We start from the raw sequence: 25,156 nt of genomic DNA on the forward strand, positions 1-25,156 counted from the left end.
CACTGCAGCATGCCTTCCGACTGCTCCAAAGAGGAGCAGTGTACTCCCCCCACCCAAAGCAGCCAACATGCAGGGACCCATGGAACTGGCCATGCTTCCAAGACAGCTTAGGTTATGGAGGATTGCTTGGGGTTTTAGCTTAGCCTTGTGCTCAGTGAAGTGCTAGGTACTTATCCTAAATTGTCCCTGCATAGGCATGCGCTGGGCGGGTTAGAGACCCTTCGTATTCACTCCCCAGCCACGCCTGCAGCACACTAAGTCAAGACCCAACAGCATTTCCCCTTCAGATTATGTATATAATGCTAAACTCTGTATGAACTCTCAATTACACTGAACACCCCTTCCTCCCCCCATCAGTCTTTGGATAGTGTCATGGTTAAGCTCCTGAGTTTTATTTCTTTTCTTTTTTCAAATGAATCCACTCCAATTGCAGTACAATATTAAGCAGACATCTCCCCCTCTAATAAGCCACCCCAAAGGTAGTCCATCTATTTCTGCTTGTTACACACCAGGGCAAGTCCAAGGAAATTGATGATGTTGCAGTTACACTTTCACTTTAAATACATACCATCATGAGTCGATCTTGAGCAGGAACCTGTCCTAGTGTTCAAGAGCTCTGCATGGTCTCTGGACATTTTTTTTTAATTACTGGGCTTACATCACCCCTTTGTGTGTGTGGTTATTGAACCTATATGTAGTGGGAATTGCAGAGGATTCACACTGCTTTTTTTTATATTAGGGTCTATAAGTTGTCCTTGGGCCCTAGAATAATAAAAGTGATTTTTTTTTCCAAGCAGCGCAGCTGCCATCATCTTCTACCCTTCACTTGAATTCCATGAGGCAGGGAAGCACAGAACATACTTTGAGAGTCATTGTACAGTGGGTGGGTAGCTGTTAGCTTCTCAAAATCTTCCCCAAGATTAAAGTGGCACATTGCTGCTGCTATATGTTGATTAAATTTATCTACATTCAAACATGCACCGAAAGGTTACAATTTTTCAAAAAATATCACCCAGCTGAATGACCCTGATTAACTATAGAAAGGTTCTATTTACCAGGGAGGAAATCAATGCGTGAAGACAGAACGCTCGCTGTAGTAGTTGGGATAAAGAAAAGGTGACAAACTGATGAAGCCAATAGCAGGAGACATGAACATAGTTAAATCTTATTTCTTCCCCCCCCCCCCACTTTACCGCAAACATGGTACTCAAAAGAAGCACCAGCATTACACTTAAAGCAAACTGTGCAGATGTGGTTGGCCTGTCTCAAAAAAGATATATTGGAATTGGAAAAGGTTCAAAAAAGGGCAACAAAAATGATTAAGGGGTGTGGACTGGCTGCCATATGAGAAGAGATTAATAAAACTGGGACTTTTCAGCTTGTAAAAAGAGACAACTAGGGGGGATATGATAGAGAGCTATACAATCATGACCTGTGGAGAAAGTAAATAAGGAAGTGTTATTTACTCCTTCTCATAACACGAGATCTAGGGGGCTCACCAAATGAAAGTAGTAGGCAGCAGGTTTAAAACAAACAAAAGGAAGTATTTTTTCATACAACACGTAGTCAGTCTGTGGAACTCTTTGCCAGAGGATGTTGTAAAGGCCAAGACTATAACAGGGTTCAAAAAAGAACTAGGTAAGTTCATGGAGGATAGGTCCATCAATGGCTGTTAGCCAGGATGGTGTCCCTAGCCTCTGTTTGCCAGAAGCTGGGAATGGGATATGGGATTGATCACATGATGATTACATGTTCTGTTCATTCCCTCTGGGGCACCTGGCATTGGCCACTGTCGGAAGACAGGATACTGGGCTAGATGGACCTTTGGTCTGCCCCAGTATGGCTGTTATGAGGTCACACCATTGGGCTCTCTTGTTTTAATTTATCACTGACTTACTTTAAAAAGCAGCTTCTAGGACACTTGCTAAGGGCTGTTTGTCTTCTGTCACTGGGCCAGCTAAGTATGTGCTCTAGCAAAATAAATTGTATTACATAATATAAATATCCAATTAATAGGTCCAGAATGAATTGGGCATTTCCTCCCTATTAATTTACAATCTGCTTGTTACCAATGCATATTTCATTGTAATTTTGTGACAATCCTTTAGACAATTAAAGACACAAAACTGTGCAGCATACGTGTAATATGGATGACTGCCATGGTATCTGTGTGAATGCCACCAGGGCATCCGTGCACTAAATACTCCCACACACTTAACAAAAGAATGAACAAATCTACCCAGCCAATAAAAATGAAGAAAACTAGAAGAATTACAGTAACCAATATATACATACAAATATGTTTATATGCACAAACGCACACAGAGACAGCTGAAGGAAGGAATTTTTTTTAAGACAGCACAGCTTGATATACCTCTCAATGGAAGTAATTTGTAACTAAGATGGCGAAGTGTGACTACCTGAAGGCTACCTTTCTGGTTTTTCTGGTTTGGGGGAGCAGCATTATGTCACAATCTTAATGCCCCTTTAATGTAAAGGTCAGGGTAGGCTTTGCATTATTTACTCTAGCCAGCTCAACAGTCTCTCAGACTAAATTTAAATATAGCCAAACTTTCAAAGAAATGAAAAGCTGTTACAATGACAATATTTCGGGTCACCAAATTATAATTAGCATAAAGGCATATATAAATACACACATGGACACAAAATGTTTGCAGTGTGCAAAGATACTACAATGAAATGCACCATAAAACAGCAAATTATAGTGTAAATTATTAGCCTTTTCAGACAAATATTTGTCTTAGCCCTGGTCTACACTAGGAGTTGAGGTCGAATTTAACCCTGCACCCATCCACATGACGAAGCCCTTTTTTTCAGCTTACCAGGCTCTTAAAATCAATTGCTTTACTCCACCCCCAAAAAGGGGATTAGCGCTGAAATCGGCCTTGCCGGGTCGAATTTGGGGTAGTGTGGCTGCAATTCGACAGTATTAGCCTCCGAGAGCTATCCCAGAGTGCTCCATTGTGACCGCTCTGGACAGCACTCTCAGCTCAGATGCACTGGCCAGGTAGACAGGAAAAGGCCCGCGAACTTTTGAATTTCATTTCCTGTTTGGCCAGCATGGCAAGCTGCAGAGCTCATCAGCAGAGATGACCATGATGGAGTTCCATAATTGCAAAAGAGCTCCAGCATGGACTGAACAGGAGGTATGGGATCTGATCGCTGTATGGGGAGAGGAATCTGTGCTATCAGAACTATGTTCCAGTTTTCAAAATGCCAAAACATTTGTCAAAATCTCCCAGGGCATGAAGGACAGAGGCCATAACAGGGACCCGAAGAAGTGCCGCGTGAAACTTAAGGAACTGAGGCAAGCCTACCAGAAAACCAGAGAGGCAAACAGCGCCCTGGGTCAATGCCCCGAACGTGCCACTTCTATGATGAGCTGCATGCCATTTTAGGGGGTGCAGCCACCACTACCCCAACCATGTGCTTTGACTCCATCAATGGAGAGGGAGGCAACACGGAAGCAGGTTTTGGGGATGAGGATGATGAGGTTGTAGATAGCTCACAGCAAGCAAGCGGAGAAACCGGTTTTCCCGACAGCCAGGAACTGTTTCTCACCCTGGACCTGGAACCAGTACCTCCCGAACCCACCCAAGCCTGCCTCCTGGACCCGCCAGGTGGAGAAGGAACCTCTGGTGAGTGTACCTTTTTATGATGAGAGGAGGCTGGATTCAATGCTGAGACTGCTGGAGGATCAAACTAATATGCTCTAGCATATGGTTGAGCTGCAGGAAAGGCAGCTGGAGCACAGACTGCTGCTACAGCCCCGATGTAACCAACCACCCTCCACCCCAAGTTCCATAGCCTCCTCACCCAGATGCCCAAGAACACAGTGGGGGGGCCTCTGGTCACTCAGCCACTCCACCCCAGAGGTTTGCCCAAGCAACAGAAGGCTGGCATTCAATAAGTTTTAAAGTTTTAAAGTGCTGTGTGGCCTTGTCCTTCCCTCCTCCACCCCACCCAGTTCTTCCCTCCTCCACCACCCCTCCCGGGCTACCTTGGCAGTTATCCCCCTATTTGTGCAATGAATAAATAAAGAATGCATGAATGTGAAGCAACAATGACTTTATTGGCTCTGTAAGCGGTGATTGAAAGGGGGAGGGGAGGGTGGTTAGCTTACAGGGAAGTAGAGTGAACCAAGCGGGGGGCAGGTTTCATCAAGGAGAAACAAACAGAACTTTCACACCGTAGCCCGTCCAGTCATGAAACTGGTTTTCAAAGCTTCTCTGATGCGCACTGCGCCCTCCTATGCTCTTCTAACTGCCCTGGTGTCTGGTTGTACATAACCAGGGGCCAGGCAATTTGCCTCAACCTCCCACCCTGCCATAAAAGTCTCCCCCTTACTCTCACGGATATTGTGGAGCACACAGCACACAGTAATAACAATGAGAATATTGCTTTCGCTGAGGTCTAAGCGAGTCAGTAAACTGCACCAGCACACTTTTAAACATCCAAATGCACATTCTACCACCATTCTGCACTTGCTCAGCCTGTAGCTGAACAGCTCCTGACTACTGTCCAGGGTGCCTGTGTATGGCTTCATGACCCATGGCATTAAGGGGTAGGCTGGGTCCCCAAAGATAACTATAGGCATTTCAACATCCCCACCGGTTATTTTCTGGTCTGTGAAGAAAGTCCCTTCCTGCAGCTTTTGAAACAGACCAGAGCTCCTGAAGATGCGAGTTTCATGTACCTTTCCCGGCCATCCCACGTTGATGTTGGTGAAACATCCCTTGTGATCCACCAGTGCTTGCAGCGCTATTGAAAAGTACCCCTTGCGGTTTATGTACTAGCCGGCTTGGTGCTCCGGTGCCAAGATAAGGATATGGGTTCTGTCTATGGCCCCATCACAGTTAGGGAATCCCATTGCAGCAAAGCCATCCACTATGACCTGCACATTTCCCAGACTCACTACCCTTGATATCAGCATATCTTTGATTGCGTTGGCTACTTGCATCATAGCAGCCCCCACAGTAGATTTGCCCACTCCAAATTGATTCCCGACTGACCGGTAGCTGTCTGGCGTTGCAAGCTTCCACAGGGCTATTGCCACTTGCTTCTCAACTGTGAGGGCTGTTCTCATCTTGGTATTCTGGTGCTTCAGGGCAGGCGAAAGCAAGTCACAAAGTTCCATGAAAGTGCCCTTATGCATGCGAAATTTTCGCAGCCACTGGGAATCATCCCAGACCTGCAACACTATGCGGTCCCACCACTCTGTGCTTGTTTCCTGGGCCCAGAATCGGCATTCCACAGCATGAACCTGCCCCATTAGCACCATGATGCCCACATTGCCAGGGCCTGTGCTTTGAGAGAAGTCTGTGTCCTCATCACTCTTGTCACCGCGCTGACGTCGCCTACTCGCCTGGTTTCACTTTGGCAGGTTCTGGTGCTGCATATACTGCTGGATAATGCACATGGTGTTTAATGTGCTCCAAATTGCCAAAGTGATCTGAGTGGGCTCCATGCTTGCCATGGTATGGTGTCTGCATGGAAAAAAGGTGCGGAACGATTGTCTGCTGTTGCTCTGACAGAGGGAGAGGCGACTGACGATATGGTTTACAGGGTTGGCTTACAGGGAATTAAAATCAACAAAGGGAGTGGCTTTACATCAAGGAGAAACAAAAACAACTGTCACACAGAATGCCCCCCCTCAAGGATTGAACTCAAAATGCTGGGTTGAGCAGGCCAATGCTCAGCCCACTGAGCTATCCCTCCGTCTCGTGTTTCAGGCAGGACTGAATCTCCATTAAACTTTTCAAGGTGCCCCTGACAGACCTCACCGCAACGATTGTTGGCTGTTGATTTCACAGAGGAAGGGAGGGGGAGCAAATGAATACAAAACAAATCTGGTCTATTTCTTGTTTTGATCCACTCCATCTATCTTTTACATCTTTGGCTGGCAGCAGACGGTGCAGTAGGACTGCTAGCCATCCTCATCTCCTGCCTGCTCGCCAGAAGATGGTGCAATAGAACTGCTGGCAGGACTAAAGAGAATGACCTGGTCGAGTCACTCCTATTTCAGTCCCTGCGCCCATGTCTGCCTAGGCGCTCCTGACTGACCTTACTGAGGCGGCCAAGAGCACCTAGGACATGATGACGATGGTTATCATGACTATTGCACTGTCTGCCGCCACAAGGCAATGAGGTGCTGCTGTGTAGCAATTCAGTACCACATCTGCCAGCACTCAGGAGACGTACAGTGACAGTGAGCTGAGTGGGCTCCATGCTTGCCGTGGTATGGCGTCTGCACAGGTAACCCAGGAAAAACGGTGCAAAACGATTGTCTGCCGTTGCTTTCACGGAAAGAGGGAAGGCCTGACAATATGTACCCAGAACCACCCACGACAATATTTTTGCCCCATTAGGCATTGGGATCTCAACCCAGAATTCCAGTGGGCGACGGAGACTGCGGGAACTGTGGGATAGCTACCCACAGTGCAACGCTCCAGAAGTCGACGCTAGCCTCGGTCCTGTGGAAGCACTCCGCTGAGTTAATGCATTTAGAGCACTTTGTGTGGGGACACACACAATCGACTATATAAAAATGATTTCTAAAAAAACCGACTTCTATAAATTCAACCTAATTTCATAGTGTAAACATACCCTTAAATGCTTCAAAAGAATTTGAGGCTTCCCTTTCAGCTGAGAAATTTTAGGTTACCCAAAAAATGTCTTTATAGGGTTCTGTTGCTAGTATATTTTAACATTCACATCCCATACAACCAGTAATGAGTGATGGACATTATCCAAAAAATATTTAATTTCATTATACCGCTAAACATTGCTAATGCTACTCAAGGTGATAAAAGGAGTTTCTTTTGTCTAGGGCTGAGACTATCATTTTAGTCTTTTCTGCCACTGATGTTTTTCTTGTGAAGTTACGCTTACTCAGATTAAAAGCAGTCCAGGTTCTTTGATTATGACGATAGAAGGCTTTTCTGACATCCTGGCTTAACACAGAGATGCTCATTCTGGAAATTAGGAAACTGCTTCTGATGTTAACATCTCTGAATTGTTTTTTATTGAATAAGATGCCTATGGCTTAATATTTTTGTCTCCTCAAGATATTTAGGGGTGCTTTTTTCTCAGACACAACATTAATGGGATTGTATTCTACTCTTAAACAAAAGCAGCTTTTTATTGTTTTAACTCACTATAAATTAAATGTAACATCATTTTGAAATGACAAATAAAGTGGGAGAAACTGCCTAACAAGATCAGAATGGTCCAATCTGACAGTATCTGGGTCTTGCAAATGTGTTGAGGAACCCAGAGATATAGATTGCGCTTTGACAATTCTGCTTGAAGGATTGAGTGTTTATACCTTTAATAAGGGCTTCTTTTCTTGTAATGGGGTGTTGGTCATTTGAGTTAAGAGGTATTAATAAAAACAACAATCCACACAGCTTTTTAAATAGTGTGCATAAAAATCACTTCCCAGCTCTATTATTCAATACAACTGATTATTAAGGATGGGGCGGGGAGGGGGGAATCACTTTTTTTGGCCTTAAGAAAAGGAGTACTAGTGGCACCTTAGAGACTAACCAATTTATTTGAGCATAAGCTTTCATGAGCTACAGCTCACTTCATCGGATGCATAAAAATGAAAAAACACTGAGGCCTTCTTTAGCCATCTATAGCATAAACAAAAAGCAGACATATTTTTCCTTTGCTAACGTTGCCTTCAGTTTGGAATATTGTCCCTTAGTAATAACATGGGGCCTGATTCTGCTCACATTGAAGTTAATGACAAAGCTCCCATCAACTTCAATGAGAGTAGGGTCAAGCCCACTATGAAATTAAGATATCCAGGGATTTCATTTCTGTCCTATTCCACTGTGTGTTCTGATGGGGGAAATGATTTCAGTGCAAAGGTCCACCAGGGATGCCATTATGGTGTTGCAATGGACCAATGGTAGTAGGCGTTACACTAGCATTACAGAAGCCTAAGAAAATGAACACACTGCAGGGAGGGCTACAAAGGCAATGGGAGGAGTTAGCCACACAACTCAACCACTGTGTTTAAAGTTTAACATTTTGATAAAAACTGACAAGGAAAGGAAATTTGCAGTGAAGGCAGAATTGCAGTGTGAGGCTTCCCTATGGATGAGCATATGTGCTGCAGTTGATGCTGTGGCAGACTTAACTCTCAATTTCCTTCCAGCTTGCCACCTGCCAAGGGGACCAAACATAATACAGAAGGACACAACCAAAACAGTGGAGGAGAAAACCTGAAACACAGTTCGTTTCATTTCTTTAATAAAGCAGCAGTGAAAGGTGGGAAGATCTCACATAGGAACCCATTGTTAAGGAATAGGCATGTAATCTGGTGGCGTAAACCAGCTTCCAAAACAAATGATTGTGGTCACTGCCCATGCGACACTGTCGTTTTTCAGATCTGAACTATAGCAGAATGCAAGTCCATCAGTTGAACTAGACAAATATACAAACACATAGGACTGGACTCATCCATGAAGCCTGCTTTTCTGTCTCCATCTGTGACCGTCACCTACTGCCTGAGGGTAATATCCCCTATAAGGAACTTAACCTGTTGTTCATGGGGAAAAAATTCAGCCATGGGCCTCAATGAGGTTTTGTTCTTTTTAGCAAAATCTTAGTTTGCGTGACCATAAATAATTATCGAGTGAAATCCAGGAATAGTGTTTCCTGTGATGTCCCTCTACATCAGTGACTTCTAGAGAACAACTCAGTCCATTACAACCATATACTTTCATGAACAGTGATAATGCTTTACAACAGCTTTCATCTAGTAGGATCCCAAAGTGCTTCACGCCCTACAAGAGAACCACTTTATCAACATCAATTGCAACCCCCTCTGGGATGTAATCCTGCCTCAGCAAGGGGGCCAGAGGGGATGACCACTGAGGGCCCTTCCAGCGCTACATTTCTATCCTTCTGTAGCTACTGATTAACAGAACACAGCAGAACAGTTTTAAACCGGAACAAAGACTTTATCCAGTTGACACTGCAGGAGGACTTTAGACAGGCAGAGTGTAGTTAACCCTTTATACAGAGTATAAAATCAAGACAGCTGGGGGTTAACTGGATTTGCTGAAAATCACCCAGGAAGTCTGTATGAGATGTGGGGACTGATCGCCTGACCTAAGCCCAGAACTGTTTCTCTGTAAATGCTGAAAGTTCCACCGAATATGCTTGTGCCCGAACCGCCTTACAAACACTTCCTCTCCTTAAAGGGCAGCATATCAGGGCTTTCTGAGAGTTGCAGCACTCAGAGCCTGGGTGACCAGGAACGTCTGACATCATCCTTAGGAGGTGTTACTTTTAATGGGAGCTATTTTAAATGGCCCTGAAAACCTGCTTAGATATATCTGTGAGAGAGAGAGCGAGAGAGAGAGAGAGAGAGCGTGGGGGGGTGGGATACTACAGGTGACGCTACTGTCATGTTGACTGGTTTTTTTTTTTCATTTGACAGCCAGCAGGGCTAAAAAGATGAACCAGTGAATAGCTGCATCTGACATGGGTCATTTACAACGAACATGGAATCAACATAATCTCGGCAAGACAGCCAAGTTCAGATCTATTTGAGCTGTATACTCACCTTACTGCCATACAAAACACAGACATTATGCCACTTGGACTGGGCAAAGCTGGAGGCTTTCCACACAAACTGCCAACATTGTATATTGGGCATAAAGTGGAACACTTCATTCATAACTGAGAGGTTTACGGTCACTCTGGTTTACAGACTGCGGGACACATAGTCCACAGATGGCATATTATGCTTTTTGGACATGTCACCAGAATGCCGCAAAATGTGCCAGCGAACGCCATTCTCCGGATGACTTGTAACAGCCGGGATAAAATTCCGTCAACCGAGAGCTGGAGATGGCCCTGAGACAGACCCCTCTATTACACGGGTGCATCAAATCTGTTCTGATGTTGGACTCTTGGCACCATCAAGCCCCTGTGGCCGCACAGGAATGGACCAAATAGCGAACAGTTGCTCTGGCCGACTGGCTAAGCATTGAAGAAGAAGTGCATGTTCTGAGTGACAGAAATGAGCTATTGAAATGGCTGCTGCCATTTTCAGGGAAGGAGCAGGAATACCGTGGACATAGCGCAGTGTACAATCATTTAACTGCCATGTAAAATAACTCTGTCCCTTTTTAAAGGCTGCTCTTTTCCCCTCCCCTCCAGTTAAGAGACACTGATGCCCTTTATTGAGGCTTCTCATGAAACAAAGCCATGCCCTAATTATTCTAGTGGGTGGGAGGGGGGGGCGAGGTTGTGTTTGTTTTTTAGAAAATAATTCCAAAATATTTGCATGTCCAGAAGGGTCTCAGACAGCTGTTGGCTAGCAGCACCTGATATTCCATGCTTCAGAAGAATAGGTACTTTTCCCAGAGCATAGGCTGCATATTTTAAATAACTAAATAAAACCCGCACAACCTTTTGCACAAGCTGACATATTTTCTAGCAGATTTTTCAGAAATTAAAATGTCTGTCTTGGGACAGCTGGTTCTTCTTCATGAATAAACATGAAGCTAAATCTGTTCCATACCCTCGGGGATGATTTCATTTCCCTCTCTTGAATTCTGTTCACGATGGCCTACCTCAGATGGCTGAAATCCAGAGTCCAGCTCATCCCTGTCCTCTGCTTTAACCCCATGCATCAAGGCAACAAACCAAAGAGCCAAAACTGCAGATGACATGCGTATGCTGCTTTTTTATTTATTTATTTAATATTTGTGGCACAATGTGGCTGCTGTGCAGCGTCTGCACACCTGGGGCACTGCTTCAGGCTGACTGATCTTGAAGGGCATAATGGAGACAACTGATGTCACCCAAATATCTCATCTGTCTGAACTCGCGATTGCTTTTCTAATCAACCAGCTGTCAATGAAGTGCCTCGCTCAGCAACGTTTGTGTCACCAGTACCCCTCCCCCACCGAAAAGGGCAAATGCTGTGAAGAGCTCTTTCCTGGAGGAAGACACAGAAACATGCCACTCCCAGAAGAAGTTCAATGTGAGCTGTTTTTCATGTAAATACCCTGAAAATGCACCAAGGGCAAGTCATGCCTGACTAATCTAATTGCCTTCTATGACGAGATAACTGGCTCTGCGGATGAGGGGAAAGCAGTGGACGTGTTGTTCCTTGACTTCAGCAAAGTTTTTGATGTGGTCTCCCATAGTATTCTTGCCAGCAAGTTAAAGAAGTATGGGCTGAAGAATGGACTATAAGGAGGGTAGAAAGCTGGCTAGATCATCAGGTAGTGATCAATGGCTCCATGTCTAGTTGGCAGCCGGTATCAAGTGGAGTGCCCCAAGGGTCGGTCCTGGGGCCGGTTTGTTCAATATCTTCATTAATGATCTGGAGCACGGCGTGGACTGCACTCTCAGCAAGTTTGCAGATGACACTAAACTGGGAGGAGTGGTAGATACGCTGGAGGGTAGGGATAGGATACAGAGGGACCTAGACAAATTAGAGGATTGGGCCAAAAGAAATCTGATGAGGTTCAACAAAGACAAGTGCACAGTCCTGCACTTAGGAGAGAAGAATCCAATGCACCGCTACAGACTAGGGACCGAATGGCTCGGCAGCAGTTCTGCAGAAAAGGATCTACGGGTTACAGTGGACGAGAAGCTGGATATGAGTCAACAGTGTGCCCTTGTTGCCAAGAAGGCTAACGGCATTTTGGGCTGTATAGGTAGGGGGATTACCAGCAGATCGAGGGACATGATCATTCCCCTCTATTCGACATTGGTGAAGCCTCATCTGGAGTACTGTGTCCAGTTTTGGGCCCCACACTACAAGGATGTGGAAAAATTGGAAAGCGTCCAGCGGAGGGCAACAAAAATGATTAGGGGACTGGAACACATGACTTATGAGGAGAGGCTGAGAGAACTGGGATTGTTTAGTTTGCAGAAGAGAAGAATGAGGAGGGATTTGATAGCTGCTTTCAACTACTGAAAGGGGGTTCCAAAGAGGATGGATCTAGACTGTTCTCAGTGGTATCACATGACAGAACAAGGAGTAATGGTCTCAAGTTTCAGTGGGGGAGGTTTAGGTTGGATATTAGGAAAAACTTTTTCACTAGGAGAGTGGTGAAGCACTGGAATGTGTTACCTGGGGAGGTGGTAGAATCGCCTTCCTTTGAGGTTTTTAAGGTCAGGCTTGACAAAGCCCTGGCTGGGATGATTTAGTTGGGGCTTGGTCCTGCTTTGAGCAGGGGGTTGGACTAGATGACCTCCTGAGGTCCCTTCCAACTCTGATATTCTATGATTCTATGACTGAACCCCCTCCTGCAATGGGCACATTCCAATAGGGCTGTTTATGCCCCCTTTGTGCTGCCACACCACAAGGGAAGCGGGAAATTAGGCCTCCTCAGTTCTAGTTTTGGCCCTGCCACTGACTTGTTTGGCTTTGGCCTAGTCACTTAATCCCTCTGGGCTTCAGCTTCTCCATCTTTGAAAAGATACTGTAATACTCACCTACCTCATAGAAAAGCTGAAAGTCTTCATTAAATTAATGTTTTAAACCACTATGGCCTGGAGCCACAAAGATACTTGTGCAGCTAACCCCCAGGTTTAAGCACTTAAATTCCATTTTTTAAGGCACCATTGCAATCCACAAAACTTCTGCGTGTCTTCTGCCGAACCCTCTAGGTGCCTAAACTCACTCAGCACCTATGTTTTCAGCGTAAAAATTCCTCAGGCACTTAGGTTTTTGCCTCTGGGCATGCGCTCTGCTACCTCCCTCTACGTGTCCAGACACCTCCCATATCCCACCTAAGCCCTAGAGCAGGGGCGGGCAAACTTTTTGGCCTGAGGTTCACATCAGGTTTCCAAAATTGTACGGAGGGCCAGTTTGGGGAGGCCGTGTCTCTCCAAACAGACAGGCGTGGCCCGGCCCCCGCCTTCTATCTGACCCCCACCCACGCTTCTCACCCCCTGATGGCTCCCCCAGAACTCCTGCCCCATCCACCACCCCCTGCTCCCTGTCCCCTGACCACCCCCAGATCTCCCATCCCTGACTGCCCCCTGCCGCCCCATCCAACCCCCCCCCATTCCTGACTGCCTGCCGGGACCCCTGCCCCATCCAACCCCCCTGTTCCCTGCCCTCTGACCACCCCAACCCCTATCCACACCCCCGAACTCCCCTGCCCTCTATCCAACCCGCCCTTGACCCCTCACTGCACTTCCTGGAGCACTGGTGGCTGGCGGCACTACAGCCGTGCTGCCCAGAGCACCGGGTCAGGCCGCGGCTCCGCAACTGTGCTGCCCGCCGCCCAGAGTGTTGCGCCGGCAGCGTGGTGTGCTGAGGCTGCGGGGGAGGGGCCAGGGGCTAGCCTCCGTGGCCACGAGCTCAGGGGCCGGGCAGGAGGGTCCTGCGGGCTGGATGTGGCCCACAGGCCATAGTTTGCCCACCTCTGCATTAGGGTGATGCACAAACCAGGGGAGGAGAGGTACTCCTCCATCTACCTCACATTCAGGGCCTGACTTGGCAGGCGTGCTCAGAAGCTGCCTCACTCCACACAAAACACTGAGAGGGGAAAGGAGACCCTCCCTTAGCCCAGAGTTAGGGTATTCACCCAGGATGTAGGAGACTACAGTTCAAGTTCACACCCTGCATGATGAGGAGAAGGGATTTGTAGAAGGATCTACCAGCTCTCGGATGAATACCCTAGCCACTGGACTATAGAGTGAGTCTCCTTCTTTCTCTGGCCTAATTAAATTGTAACAATGTCAATAGGTGAGATTAAGGAAGATCCACTCTGCTCCCCCATCACAATATCCCAGCGGTTAGAACACCCACCTGAGAGGTGGCAATCCCTGTTCACATCCCTTTTCCACATCAGGTAGAAGGGGGACTTCACCTGGGGTTTCCCACATACCATGTGAATGCCCTAATCACTAACTAAAAGTTATAAGGGAGCTCCTCCTTCTCTGCCACATGGAATTATGCAGCCTCAGATCAGGTCCCACACGTGAGTTAGGAAGAAGAACACCTATTTCCCGCCCTCCCCCCCCCCCCCGGTTTGTGGATTTCTAGCAAAGCAAGGCTCCTGCCTGCAACCCAGACTAAGGCACCTATCTCCACAGGGGGGAGGATCTTAGGACACACCTTTATCATCAACATTTCTCACTGGCTATCTTAGATGACTCCCCACCTAGCATGCTTGCTTTTGTGGATCCAAGACGCCGATCTCTCCCCATTCGTTGTCGAGGGAGCCTAAATTCCTAACTCAGGCTTTGCAGATCACCATGTTGTTCCTCTGATGTTCTAGGTGCCACACTGCTGAGCCTTGGAACACCTAAGTCCTTTTGCGGATCTGAGCCTATGATATTCTCAAATAAAAGGTGATAAGGACGTCGTAAGTAGTAATATTAGATTTTGTGTAATAGCACATCTGCTGTTTGTGGGTATATATTCTGCACTCAAAGCAAGAAATCAGCAGTTTAAGATTCTAACTAATTACACCTCTGTCAAATATATTTTAATACCAGGGAATAATTCTGTTCATTAGTTGTGGAAGCACCTAATATTTCTCCCTGAAAATGGACAGGCTGCGAAATAGCCAATGCGTAAGATGAAACTGGTACCTTTGTAAATGATCTATAGCATCAGTATAGGAATACACACTGCGGCACTGCATAAGACCCCTAAACATATATTGTAGGAGAATTCTCAGGGACACAGGCTTTCAGAAAGATTTCATAGTGGTTCCCTGGTATTTCAAGGCTCTCTGTAGGGTTAGAGCAAGTTAAAATCCCCTTGCAAGAAAACATTACAATGGCAATTTAGCATAAAATTGAATATTTTTAGACCTGTCCTTATTTAAGCATTGAAATAAAAATGATGATCTTAGCAACAAGGCCTAATTCTAGGTCTACATTTCAAATATAAGGGCCAGTTTCCAGAGTTCACATAAGCCTGTTTAATTTTCATGGTCCTGCTCTGTATTTCCAGCTATTTATGCTGTCAAAATAAGATCTACACCTGTAACCCAGTGATCCTAAAACATTTACAGATGCATTTGGAAAGTACAGACAATTTTGTTTCCGGCTGTGTTAATTGTACTATTCATTTTATCAGAGATTGATAGTGGGGGCATCAGGACTCATTTCATTATATGGAATAAGCTCACTAGCAGTAATGATACTTCCTTTGTTTTCAGAACTGTGTAAAACTTGTGTTATTAAACTGTGAAGGCATGGATTACTCAAGGGAAATCGGACCTCTGCGATCAATTTACAAAGGCTCTCTGACTCAGTCAAGATACTTAAATTAGAAAAGCAGAAACAGTTTTTAAACCTACAAAACATTTCACTGAGCTTCAGATAGTTGGTTTTAAAACATGCCATTTTCCAGATTGAGACAAGGTAGGTGAGGTAATATCTTTTAGTGGAGTAACTTCTGTGAGTGGAAGGACAAGCGTTTGAGCTTCACAGAGCTCTTCCTCAGGTCATGATGAGCTCATGAATCGTTAATAAAGAATCTCTTTGGAATTCACCGCTAAATTTCAATTCACTGCTATGTATACTATTTAGTTTATCCAAACCAGGGCCAGTTTTCGCATGCAGCTAATGCATATAACATTAACAGTGGTTATCACTGAATTGTAAGTAGCAAAAACCTGTTCTTCAGTCAGTTGCGTTCATGTAACAGAACTAGTTCATACAAGAGTTTCATGACCTAGACACAGCAAATATATAGTATTATGCAGTGTCTATAATACTAAAAGAATTGCTTATCACGTATAGTGATTTGTGAATTCAGAAAACAGTATTTACACAAAAGCAACACAGTCAAATAAGGGACGGCACTTGCAAAGCAGAGTAAAGGCAAGGAAAGATTTCTGTTTGTTAAAACTTAAAGAAATGGGTTTATAAGCATTCCAGGAGAGTGTTGTATGATGCAGGAAAAAAAAAATTCTGAAGATCACTGTGTGACAAAGGCTTGTGATCTGGAATAATTTCAGGCACCAGAATCAATCCTGAGTATGACTAAACTAGGGGGGAAAAAAGCACTATGTTAACATAACAGCAAGGATCTAGCATCCCAATTAAAAGTAGCAACTCAATCTTCAGTTCCCTCTGTTAGGAATTTCCATACTGGATCAGACCAGTCCGGTTGTCCATCTAACCCACTGTCCTTTCTGGCAGTGGCCAGCATCAAATGTGTCTGAGGAAGATACACAAAACCCCATAACGGACTATTGTGGAAGACCATGCCAGCAAGCGATGTTTCTTCCTAACTCAGTCAGTGGTTGATTTATGCCCTGAAATATCAGGATTTATAGCTCTAATTTAAAGCCTTACGTTAATCCTATCTAATATAACTGAGGAAGTTCTTATAATCCAAATAAATATCCAATCTGTCTTTTGAATCTTGCTATGCTTTTTAGCTCAACAATATCTTGTGGCAACGAGTTCCACATCTTAGTTAAGTATAGTTTAAAAATGAATTTCCTTTAATCAATCGAAATTAGCTGTCTTTCAATTGCTTTATTTTTATCTTCCTGTATTGCAGTGAGAAAGGATAAACAGGCATGCCTATTTTATCTTTTCTTTACTGTTTGTTATTTTGTATGTCATGGCTCTCCAGTATCCCTGCTTATATTACTCTCCTTTGGAAACAAAACCAGCCTCAGTCTTTTTTCACATGGAACATTTTTATTACCTGGCCCTGGACTCCTGCTGTTAGTTAAATTTAGTTTAGTTTGACTCTCCTCCCTGGGCTTCCTGCCTCTTCACAGGCCCCTTTATGTAGTCTTTTTTCAAAGGCTCTTTACATAGTTGTTCCCTATCTCTCGATAGGGCAGAGAGCCCCACTTCAGGTCTTGCCTTATTCTATGGTCTCTCCTTTTCTCAGGGAAAGCTGTTCCTTAGATTCTCTGGCACTCCTCCCCACTGTATCTACAATTGCTAGGCGCCCTCTGGGGCCTACATCTCCCAGAAATCCATTGTTCTGCGCTGAACCAAGACCAGGCCATGTTTGACCTAAAGTCGCCCATATAGGGTCAATGTACACTTTGTTAGCATCAAACTTTGCAGGACATGTTTTCAGAAAAACTGATTTGGGGAGTGGGGGTGTGGGTGGGGGACACACGTCTGAGCTGAAAGTATCCCTTTAACTATATTTAATGAAAGTTATTAATAGATTCCATTGGAATGAAAGCCGTTTGCGGAATCAGGGCCTGCAGCAGAGCCAGTCTTCGGGCAACCTAATGAGCACAGCTTGTCTGTAACAGATTGGCTATACTGCCCGATTCGTTGGAAGAGACAGCAGACCAGCTCCTAGGCACAGCAGTAACAGTGCAGTTGGCTGCTCAAAGTCTTTGCCCATGGCGGTGATAGCTGCAGCCATGCCTCAGGCCAGATAACGAGGCCTCTGATGCCAGCTCTGACTCTATCACTCTCAGGGGCATCTAGCATGGTCATAAAAGACCTGCAGATGGGCTGGCTCAGGCTGCAGGGCTAAAAATTGCAGCATAGACATTTGGGTTTGGGCTGGAGGCTGGGTTCTGAAATCCACCACCCTCATAGGGTCTCCGAGCCTGGACTCCAGCCTAAGCCAGAACAGCTCAAGTGCAATTTTTAGCCTTGTAGCCTGCCCCCCTGAAGCTGAGTTAATTGAGTTGGGCTCTGAGAATCGATGCTGTCGGTTTTTTATTGTAATGTAGATATACACGCAGAAGCCAGCTCTGATTCTCCGGCCCCTCAGCCCTAGCTGTGATGCTGGGCTCCAGTTCCTGTTTGGAGTTTGACTCCTGCTCCAACCACTAGGCAAGACTGTTCATGTTCCACTCATGTGACAAGCAGGAGAAGATTATTGAGACGAGCTGCTTCTGTTTTACAGAGGCTTTCTACAGATATTTTCACATTTAGCCAGTTAGTAAAAAAAAAATTAAAAAAATATTTATGCCCAAGCTATTTCATGTCCCTTTTCCAAAGGGAGGTGAACAACTAACTTCTAATTTTGATACATCTGCTCAGATAAAGCTAGCTAACAAAGGGTCTGAGAAATAAATGCCCTCCTTCCATTTAATTACATTGCAACTTGCAGGGGGAAAATATCAGTGATTCACATGAATACATTTGTTTAAAATCCTTTTAAGGTAGGTTTTAAACTGAGAATTCTGTGCAAATGTAACTAAAAGACTTGCGCTGACTCTTTAAGAGGAAATATCATGGGGTGAATGCAATTGGATGCAATTTCCGTCGCTTTCCATCGTGGTCTGTAGTTTAAATGTGCAGCATGTTGACATCCATGGGACTAGCAAATGGGCATACAAAGGCAGAACTGACCCCACGTAATGTATAAGAGGGCAGCCCTATGATTTGACATGAGATGGAGAAAGTTACTTCTAGAACACCTTTACTCCATACTGGGCTCAGAGGTTCCTTTATACAGCAATTGCTATACTGGATCAGAGCAATGGTCCATCCACTCCATTGTGTTGTGCCTGACTGGGGCCAGGACTATATGGTTTGAAGGAAGCTTTAAGAAATCTCATCCTATATAATGCAACAGTGGACGTTCTTATTCATATAAATGTATCACCTCTTTCTGAACCTTACCATGCTCTTGGCTTTAGTAACATCTTGTGGCAGTGATTTCCACAGGCGAATTATGTGTTGCATTTAAAAAACAGTGACTTAAAAGTTTCATCATTTCCAAACACGGAGAGCAAAGCTACAAAAAAGTTACAACTTCAAAAATATAAATTGGATACAACATAATTTATATTAATTATTTAGCAATTTCTCTGTGCTGAAAGGGAGGTGAAACTTGCAAAAAAGTAGCAAATGCCCTAGACATACTCCCTGCATGAAACTGAAATGTTCAGCATTTGAATGCCAGTCGCCCCACGTAGTCATGTTCGAGCTATCCATCCAGCACTTTTCGGTGCTTTGCATGTGTGTACGTCCACCACCTCCAGGCAATCTTGACAGCGGACAGCGCAGCACCAGTGGAATTTACATTCGCATTTTGTCATCTGGCTGATCCGTGAAGTGTCATAACCTCTTCCACAGCACATCACCTCGCAGCTGTCCATGCCGCGGGAGGTTTGGTTACAAACCCGGCCAGCGGTCCCAAGGGAACCTAGAATGGAAATGCATTAGAACTCAGTTGAAAAGATGTGGGGTATTTTCAAGAATGGTAGAAAATATGTGAGCAAAACAACCATTAGCCAGGCACTTGAGGCCTGTAAAGCAAGATGTGTCTCTCTTTGCAGAATGGGAAGTGGAAAGATAGCCAATTAATTTTACATTCTACCTCTTGCTTGTGGAGAGGACCAGGGACAGACTGATTCTCCAGCACCAGACCACTTGCGACTCAAGGTCAAGCAACAGAAAGGGCAAATATTATGGAAAATTACATTCAAATTATAGATAGGTCAGCTTTGGTTTTGTAAAACCGCACTTTGGGTGAGGGGAAGAGGAGGCAGAAACTGAGGCAGTGGTTCTAGATTTGGTTAATTTTTCTTAGTGTTACAGTATCTTACTTCACCTGTCCCCTGCCTCCCTACTGTTTTAATTCTACCATGACTCACCCAGGCATATGTACTCACTCCTGGCCAGGTACCCACCTGCAGCCAGGCACCTACACTCAATGCTGTGAGAGCCTGGAGCCCAGAAGGGAGCCACTGTGTGTGGCTGCTGGGTAAAGGGGGAGAAAAGAAGCCCTACAAAGGAGCTGTGGACTGGCTATGAGCAGAAGACCCCAAACAGTGCTGTCTGCTATCTGTATAGGGAACAAGCAGCGAAGGCAGAAGCAGTTCCTACCAAAAATTCAGCACTGAAGCACCCAGAGCCAGGGGAGCCAGCCAGCAGTACACACCTACTGATGGTGGCACCAGTGGGCTGGCCCCTCAAGCCAAGGCCTGGGACAATTGCTCTGGTCTGAAACATCTGTGGCTATGTCTATACTGCAAACCAAGTCAGGGCCCAGGCTTGAGCCCAACCCCAGACTCCAACTACATACAAATCTCTCAGACTTGGGCTTGGACCTAGGCTCCTCGGACCCTGTGGGGGTGGAGGATTTGAGCCCAAGTCAAGACATGACACAGGATTTGAGCTCTATTGCTTTTGCAGTGTAGACACAACCCTGATCTCTGACTCAGGCCCTGGGAGTCAACCGAAAGTATCCCATGGTCCTAGGGACCAATTTCCATTGTCCCCTCTATCCCAAGAATCTCTAATTGACTCCAGGGAAAATGGAAACCCTCCTTCGAGTAGTGCAGAGGCTCAGTGAGTCAGCATTCACCCTTTCCATTGTCTTCTGACTGCCGAACTGCAACCACACCAGCAGAGAGCCTCCTGTGTTTGCAATGGAGACTGAACAGAAGAAGGCCTTTGCAAAGCACGCTGCTTCATGGTCACAGGAGCACAGCCTCATTTTGGTGAATCTCTGGTGGGAGGCCAGAAAAACAGTGGACTTTAGTAAGAGAATCAGGAATGACCACACATTCTAGCAAATAGCAAAGAAGCTAGCAGCTTTGCAAATTTACCAGACTGGTGACCAATGCAGGGAGCAGATTAAGGAGCTCAAGAGTACCAGAAAACCAAGGACCAGAAACACACCTTGAGCAACTTGCTGATATTATGTTAATTTTATGTGGAGTTTAACTGGGTGCTGGGAACTGTGCTGAGCCTGGACCCAACGGTGACCTGGTCAGCCAGGATGGTGCCCTGCTAGCCCCAGAATCCAGCACAGGGACCGATGGGAGCCAGCAGCAGGTACTGAGTGAGGACCGTGAAGTGGCTCTGTTACTGAAACCGGTCCCCCAGGAGGCTTTGCTACAGAAGCAGCAGCAGCACATCCTGGGACTGTACTCGGAGGAGCTGCTTGATGCCTCCACGGGGAATAGCCTGACATGGAGCCTGCGGCAGACATAGAAGGGGCAGAAGCTGACCTGGAGCCTGGTAAGTTTCTGGCTCCATTTTAATGTTTAGTCATATAGGAATGGGAGGGATTTCTGTTCTCTGAACCAATGCAAAAGTTATTATAAGCCCCGGCTAGCAGAGTGTATCCATTCATGGCGAATTATATGCCAGTGGCTTGGCTCTCCCTCTGACCTCTCCCCCACCACACGGAGTTCAAAATGGCAACCAGGAAATGCAAACAGTAAAAATGCCTTGAAAGTGAATTTTTACTGGAAAGGCACAGATTTTTGTTAGGGCCATTCCTGTTTCCTAAAAATATTCACCTTACAGTGCCATGCCTGTAAGTACGCCACTCTGTAACCAACTGCCTGGAAATGGTGAACTGTGCAAGGAGGAGGTTGAAAAGTTTTCCATTCACAAATCTAGTCCATTTCAGTTAGAGGTAGTCCAGGCAGTCCATAGGCAACAAAATCATTTGTGCCCAATTCAACTGGGGTTTGAAATTTTGTCCAGAAATAGGCTGGGGGGTAGGGGAAGGAGGAGTAAGGGGATGGCTGTGGAGTTCTGCGTGTTTGCACGCAACCATGACAGGCTAAGCCATGTGGAAGCTAACTCAATATACTGTTGATTCCCTCATTTCTGACTCAATCAGGGGTGCTGATAGCTGCAAACTTTTCCCAAAGCAGGAGCTCTGGATAGTCAGTCACATTTCAGGGAAGGGTGTATTTTCCAGGGCCATCTTGGCAGCTGACCAGCCCACTCCACTCATAGATGTGCTGTTCAGTCACTATATGTTTGAATACTCTGGCTCCATAAACTGCAGGTTTCCCACTGGCAGTTTGGAATAACATCTTCCTTTGCCAATCGGACACCACAAGAACTGTTATGCGGAAGGCCTGAAATGATAGAACAAGCTTTTGTGGCATGGCCACTGACAGCCCTTGCCTCAAACCCAAGTAGTTCTGCAATTACTAGAAAACAAAAAAAAACCCAACAGTTTTTTGAATTTTTAACTTACCATGTCTCTGCAGTTTTTTCTCTGTGACTAACTAGGCAGTGTCCAGTGAGCTTCTGTGGCCTAAAGCATCCCTCTCACAATACACTGAAGTTCAGTTTGGAAATGTACATTTTTATGTCCTTGAAAATCCACAAGGATTTTTTGTGTGCTCCTGTACTGGGCTATTCGAGACAATAACCCTCTGTGTCTTGTCCTGTTCCAGGCCCCTGTTCCAGCACTTCCACAGCTTGTCTACAGTGCAGCAGAAGCCTGGGCCAACCTAACATCAGGGACTGTTCCAAGAGGAAGTGTTTCTGCAATGAACTTATGGTTCTGGAGAGGGCTAACAAGCAGGTCCAATGACAGAGAGACTTGCAGCTAGAGGAAAGGCATGGTGAGAGGCAAGAGGCAAGGCCCAGGCTGGCTGCACAGATTGAGGACAGGGTTTCAGCTCAAAAGCAGGCACTTGCTTTGCAGTTCCTGGAACAGGAACGGTGGCTAGAGGAGGACAGAGCTCAGCAGAAAGAGCTGTTTGAGTGGCTGAACTCACTAATGACCACAAAAGTAGCAGTTCCTGCTGCATCATCCACACCACGGCCTGAGTCCCCTGAGCGCTACCCTGTGATGCCATCCAGAAAGAGCTTGAAAAACTCCATGGCTGGGTGGTCCTTGCAATCAGGCCCCACGAGCAGCTGGGCAGGGCAATCTTGCCTCTGCAGCCCTCCATCATAACCCTCTCCCCTGTGGATGTCTCCATTCCCTTCCCCAGCATCGTGTCCATGTCAAATGGGGAAAAAAGGGAAAGAAGAATGTGGGGTCCAGGGCACATGCCATGGTAGGGGGTTTCTGCCTTGCACATGGTTTTACTGTTTGCACTTGTTCATGCACTTGGTTTTTATTTTATTTTTCTGTAAGGTTTTGTTGTTGCAGGTGTTCTGATGTGGGAATGGTGACAGGCCAGCCTGGCAATGGGCGAATGTTGTACTTGTTTAATACATTTATAAATAAAGTTTTTTATTTCATCATGAAAGTTCTTTTGTTGTCGCTGCGTCATACTATGTCATGTGTAAACACATGATCAAGGACCATTAGGAATTAGTATGCAAACATTATTCCTCAACAGTTATCTACATCAATCCATACTTCAAACAATTCCTTACATCGGGGCAGCCAACCTGAGCCTGAGAAGGAGCCAGAATTTACCAATGTACATTGCCAAAGAGCCACACTAATATGTCAGCAGCCCCTCATAAGCTCCCCCTACTCCAACCTCCAGCGCCTCCTGCCCGCCGGCATCCCCGCCAATCAGTGCCTGCTGCCCACCGCGATCAGCTGTTATGCGGTGCGCAGGAGGCTTTGGTGGGGAGTGGGGAAGAGCGAGGGCATGGCAGGCTCGGGGGAATGGGTGGAGTGGGGGGCAGAGCCTGGGGCAGAGCAGTGGGTTGAGCACCCCCCTGCACATTGGAAAGTTAGCATCTATAGCTCTAGCCCCGGAGTCAGTGCCTATGCAAGGAGCCGCATATTAACCTATGAAGAGCCTCATGCGGCTCCGGAGCTAAAGGTTGGCCACCCCGCCTTATATCAATCCACACTGTGAATCTAAACCTGCCCCCCAATTTGATAAGTGATCATGTCATTCAAAAGTACATTGTATGGCAATCAACCTCCTGCTCCTGCCCAAGCATTGGAAGCCCCAGAATCAATGAGCCCCATCCCACCCCACCCACACAAACACATTCTCTCTCTTCCTTGGGGCCACGCAAGTCCATAAAGTGTGCTCACAAAGCATCCCTGACCTCTGTTGTCTAGGTGTATCCAGCTCCAGCTGTGGTAGCTGCACTCTCTAGCTGAGTGTACCAATTCAGCAGACCCTCACTGTCACAGGTCCATTCAGGGGGAAATGGCTCTCCTCTAGCTCCACAAAAATTGTGATGAGACCAGCAAGACCCGGTAAAGTGGCCAGCATTGATGATATTGGCATTCTAATGGGTCTGTAAACATCTCCAACAGGATTTCAATCTGCCAAAAGCAAATTCAATAACAATTCTATACCTGCTGAGAGTGTAATTAAACTGTCTTTTGCCAGGGCCTCTGAAATCAGAGGACGGTTTCATAAGTCAAGGCAAAAGCAGGTATGCAGGGCCCCCAGAATAATGGTGGGGACAGGAACTCTGCTTATGACAATGTCATCTGATGGGAATAGTGTCCCAGCCTGTCCATGAATATAGACTCCCGATCAGCGAAAAACCTTAGCATCATGAACTTTTCCTTTACAGTCCACATTGATATTTATAAATCTGCCTTTGTGGTCCACTAGTGCCTGCATAACAATGGAGTAGTGCCCTTTGTGGTTTATGTACTCATGTGCTCCTTGAGGAGGGCAAACTATGGGCACGTGCATCAGTGGCCCTGGGGCAGTGTAGAAACCCCATTCTCTCAAAGCCAGCAGTTACTTCAGGAATATTCTTTTATGCCCACCACCTGGGGGCAAAGCATACACCTGATTGTCTCAGAAACATCCACTGCTTTACCCACAGTCGACTTTCCAATACAAAACTGGTTGGCAACAGACCTGTAGCAGTCTGGGATAGCAGCTTCTAGACAGTTATAACAACCTGCTTCTGGACTGGCACAGGTGACCTCGTGGAGGATTGGGGCAAGCTGCTCACAAAGCTCCAGAAATGTAACTTTCTTCATGCGAACATTCTGGACCCACTGCTGGTCATCCCACGTGCACTTGATGATGTGATCTCCCCAGTCAGTGCTTGCGGCCCTGCTCCAGAAGTTCTGGTCTACATAGGGGACATCAACGGCTGTACCAAGTGTCATGAGCAGCATCGAGTCTGCCATGTCTGAGTCCTCCTCCTCTTGCTCCATCATGAGCTCTGTCAGGTGCCTTTGGTAGGTCAGAAAATGCCACCGAAATGTCCACCAGCATCTCACAGAAGCTTTGCCATTTCCTGACACAGGAGTGAAAGCACAAGCAAGAGAATCTCTTCAAAAGGCTCCTCCTACATGGCACTGGCTCCAGTAGCTGGGAGCTCAGAGACCAAAATGATTGCTTGGCAGGATGTGTTGGCGGTCAGTTCAAACTTCCTGTAACATGCAGGGGACAGTCAAGTTTTCCCACAGTGCATCAAGGTCAAAGGAAGAGTGGCCACATTTCAGGCGGGCACTAGGGAGTCTGGGATATGGTTGGTTTGACTCAGGTCTACATGTTGCACTGTGGACCCAGGCTCAAGCCCAGGATAGAAAATT

General features: G+C 46.0%; 1 protein-coding gene across 1 annotated transcript in view; it reads right to left on the bottom strand.

Annotated features, from left to right (window-relative positions):
* Positions 1-18,756: 18,756 nt before the first annotated feature.
* WNT2 (Wnt family member 2) overlaps positions 18,757-25,156 on the bottom strand; it is a 53,001-nt gene continuing 46,601 nt past the window's right edge. Inside the window, exon 5 of the mRNA XM_073331631.1 lies at positions 18,757-19,117. Within this exon, the coding sequence (XP_073187732.1) occupies positions 18,888-19,117 (230 nt within the window). The 3' untranslated portion in view covers positions 18,757-18,887. The remainder of the gene's footprint in view (positions 19,118-25,156) is intronic.

The sequence above is a fragment of the Lepidochelys kempii genome, chromosome 1 (genome assembly GCF_965140265.1).
Source record: "Lepidochelys kempii isolate rLepKem1 chromosome 1, rLepKem1.hap2, whole genome shotgun sequence".
NCBI lineage: Eukaryota > Metazoa > Chordata > Testudines > Cheloniidae > Lepidochelys > Lepidochelys kempii.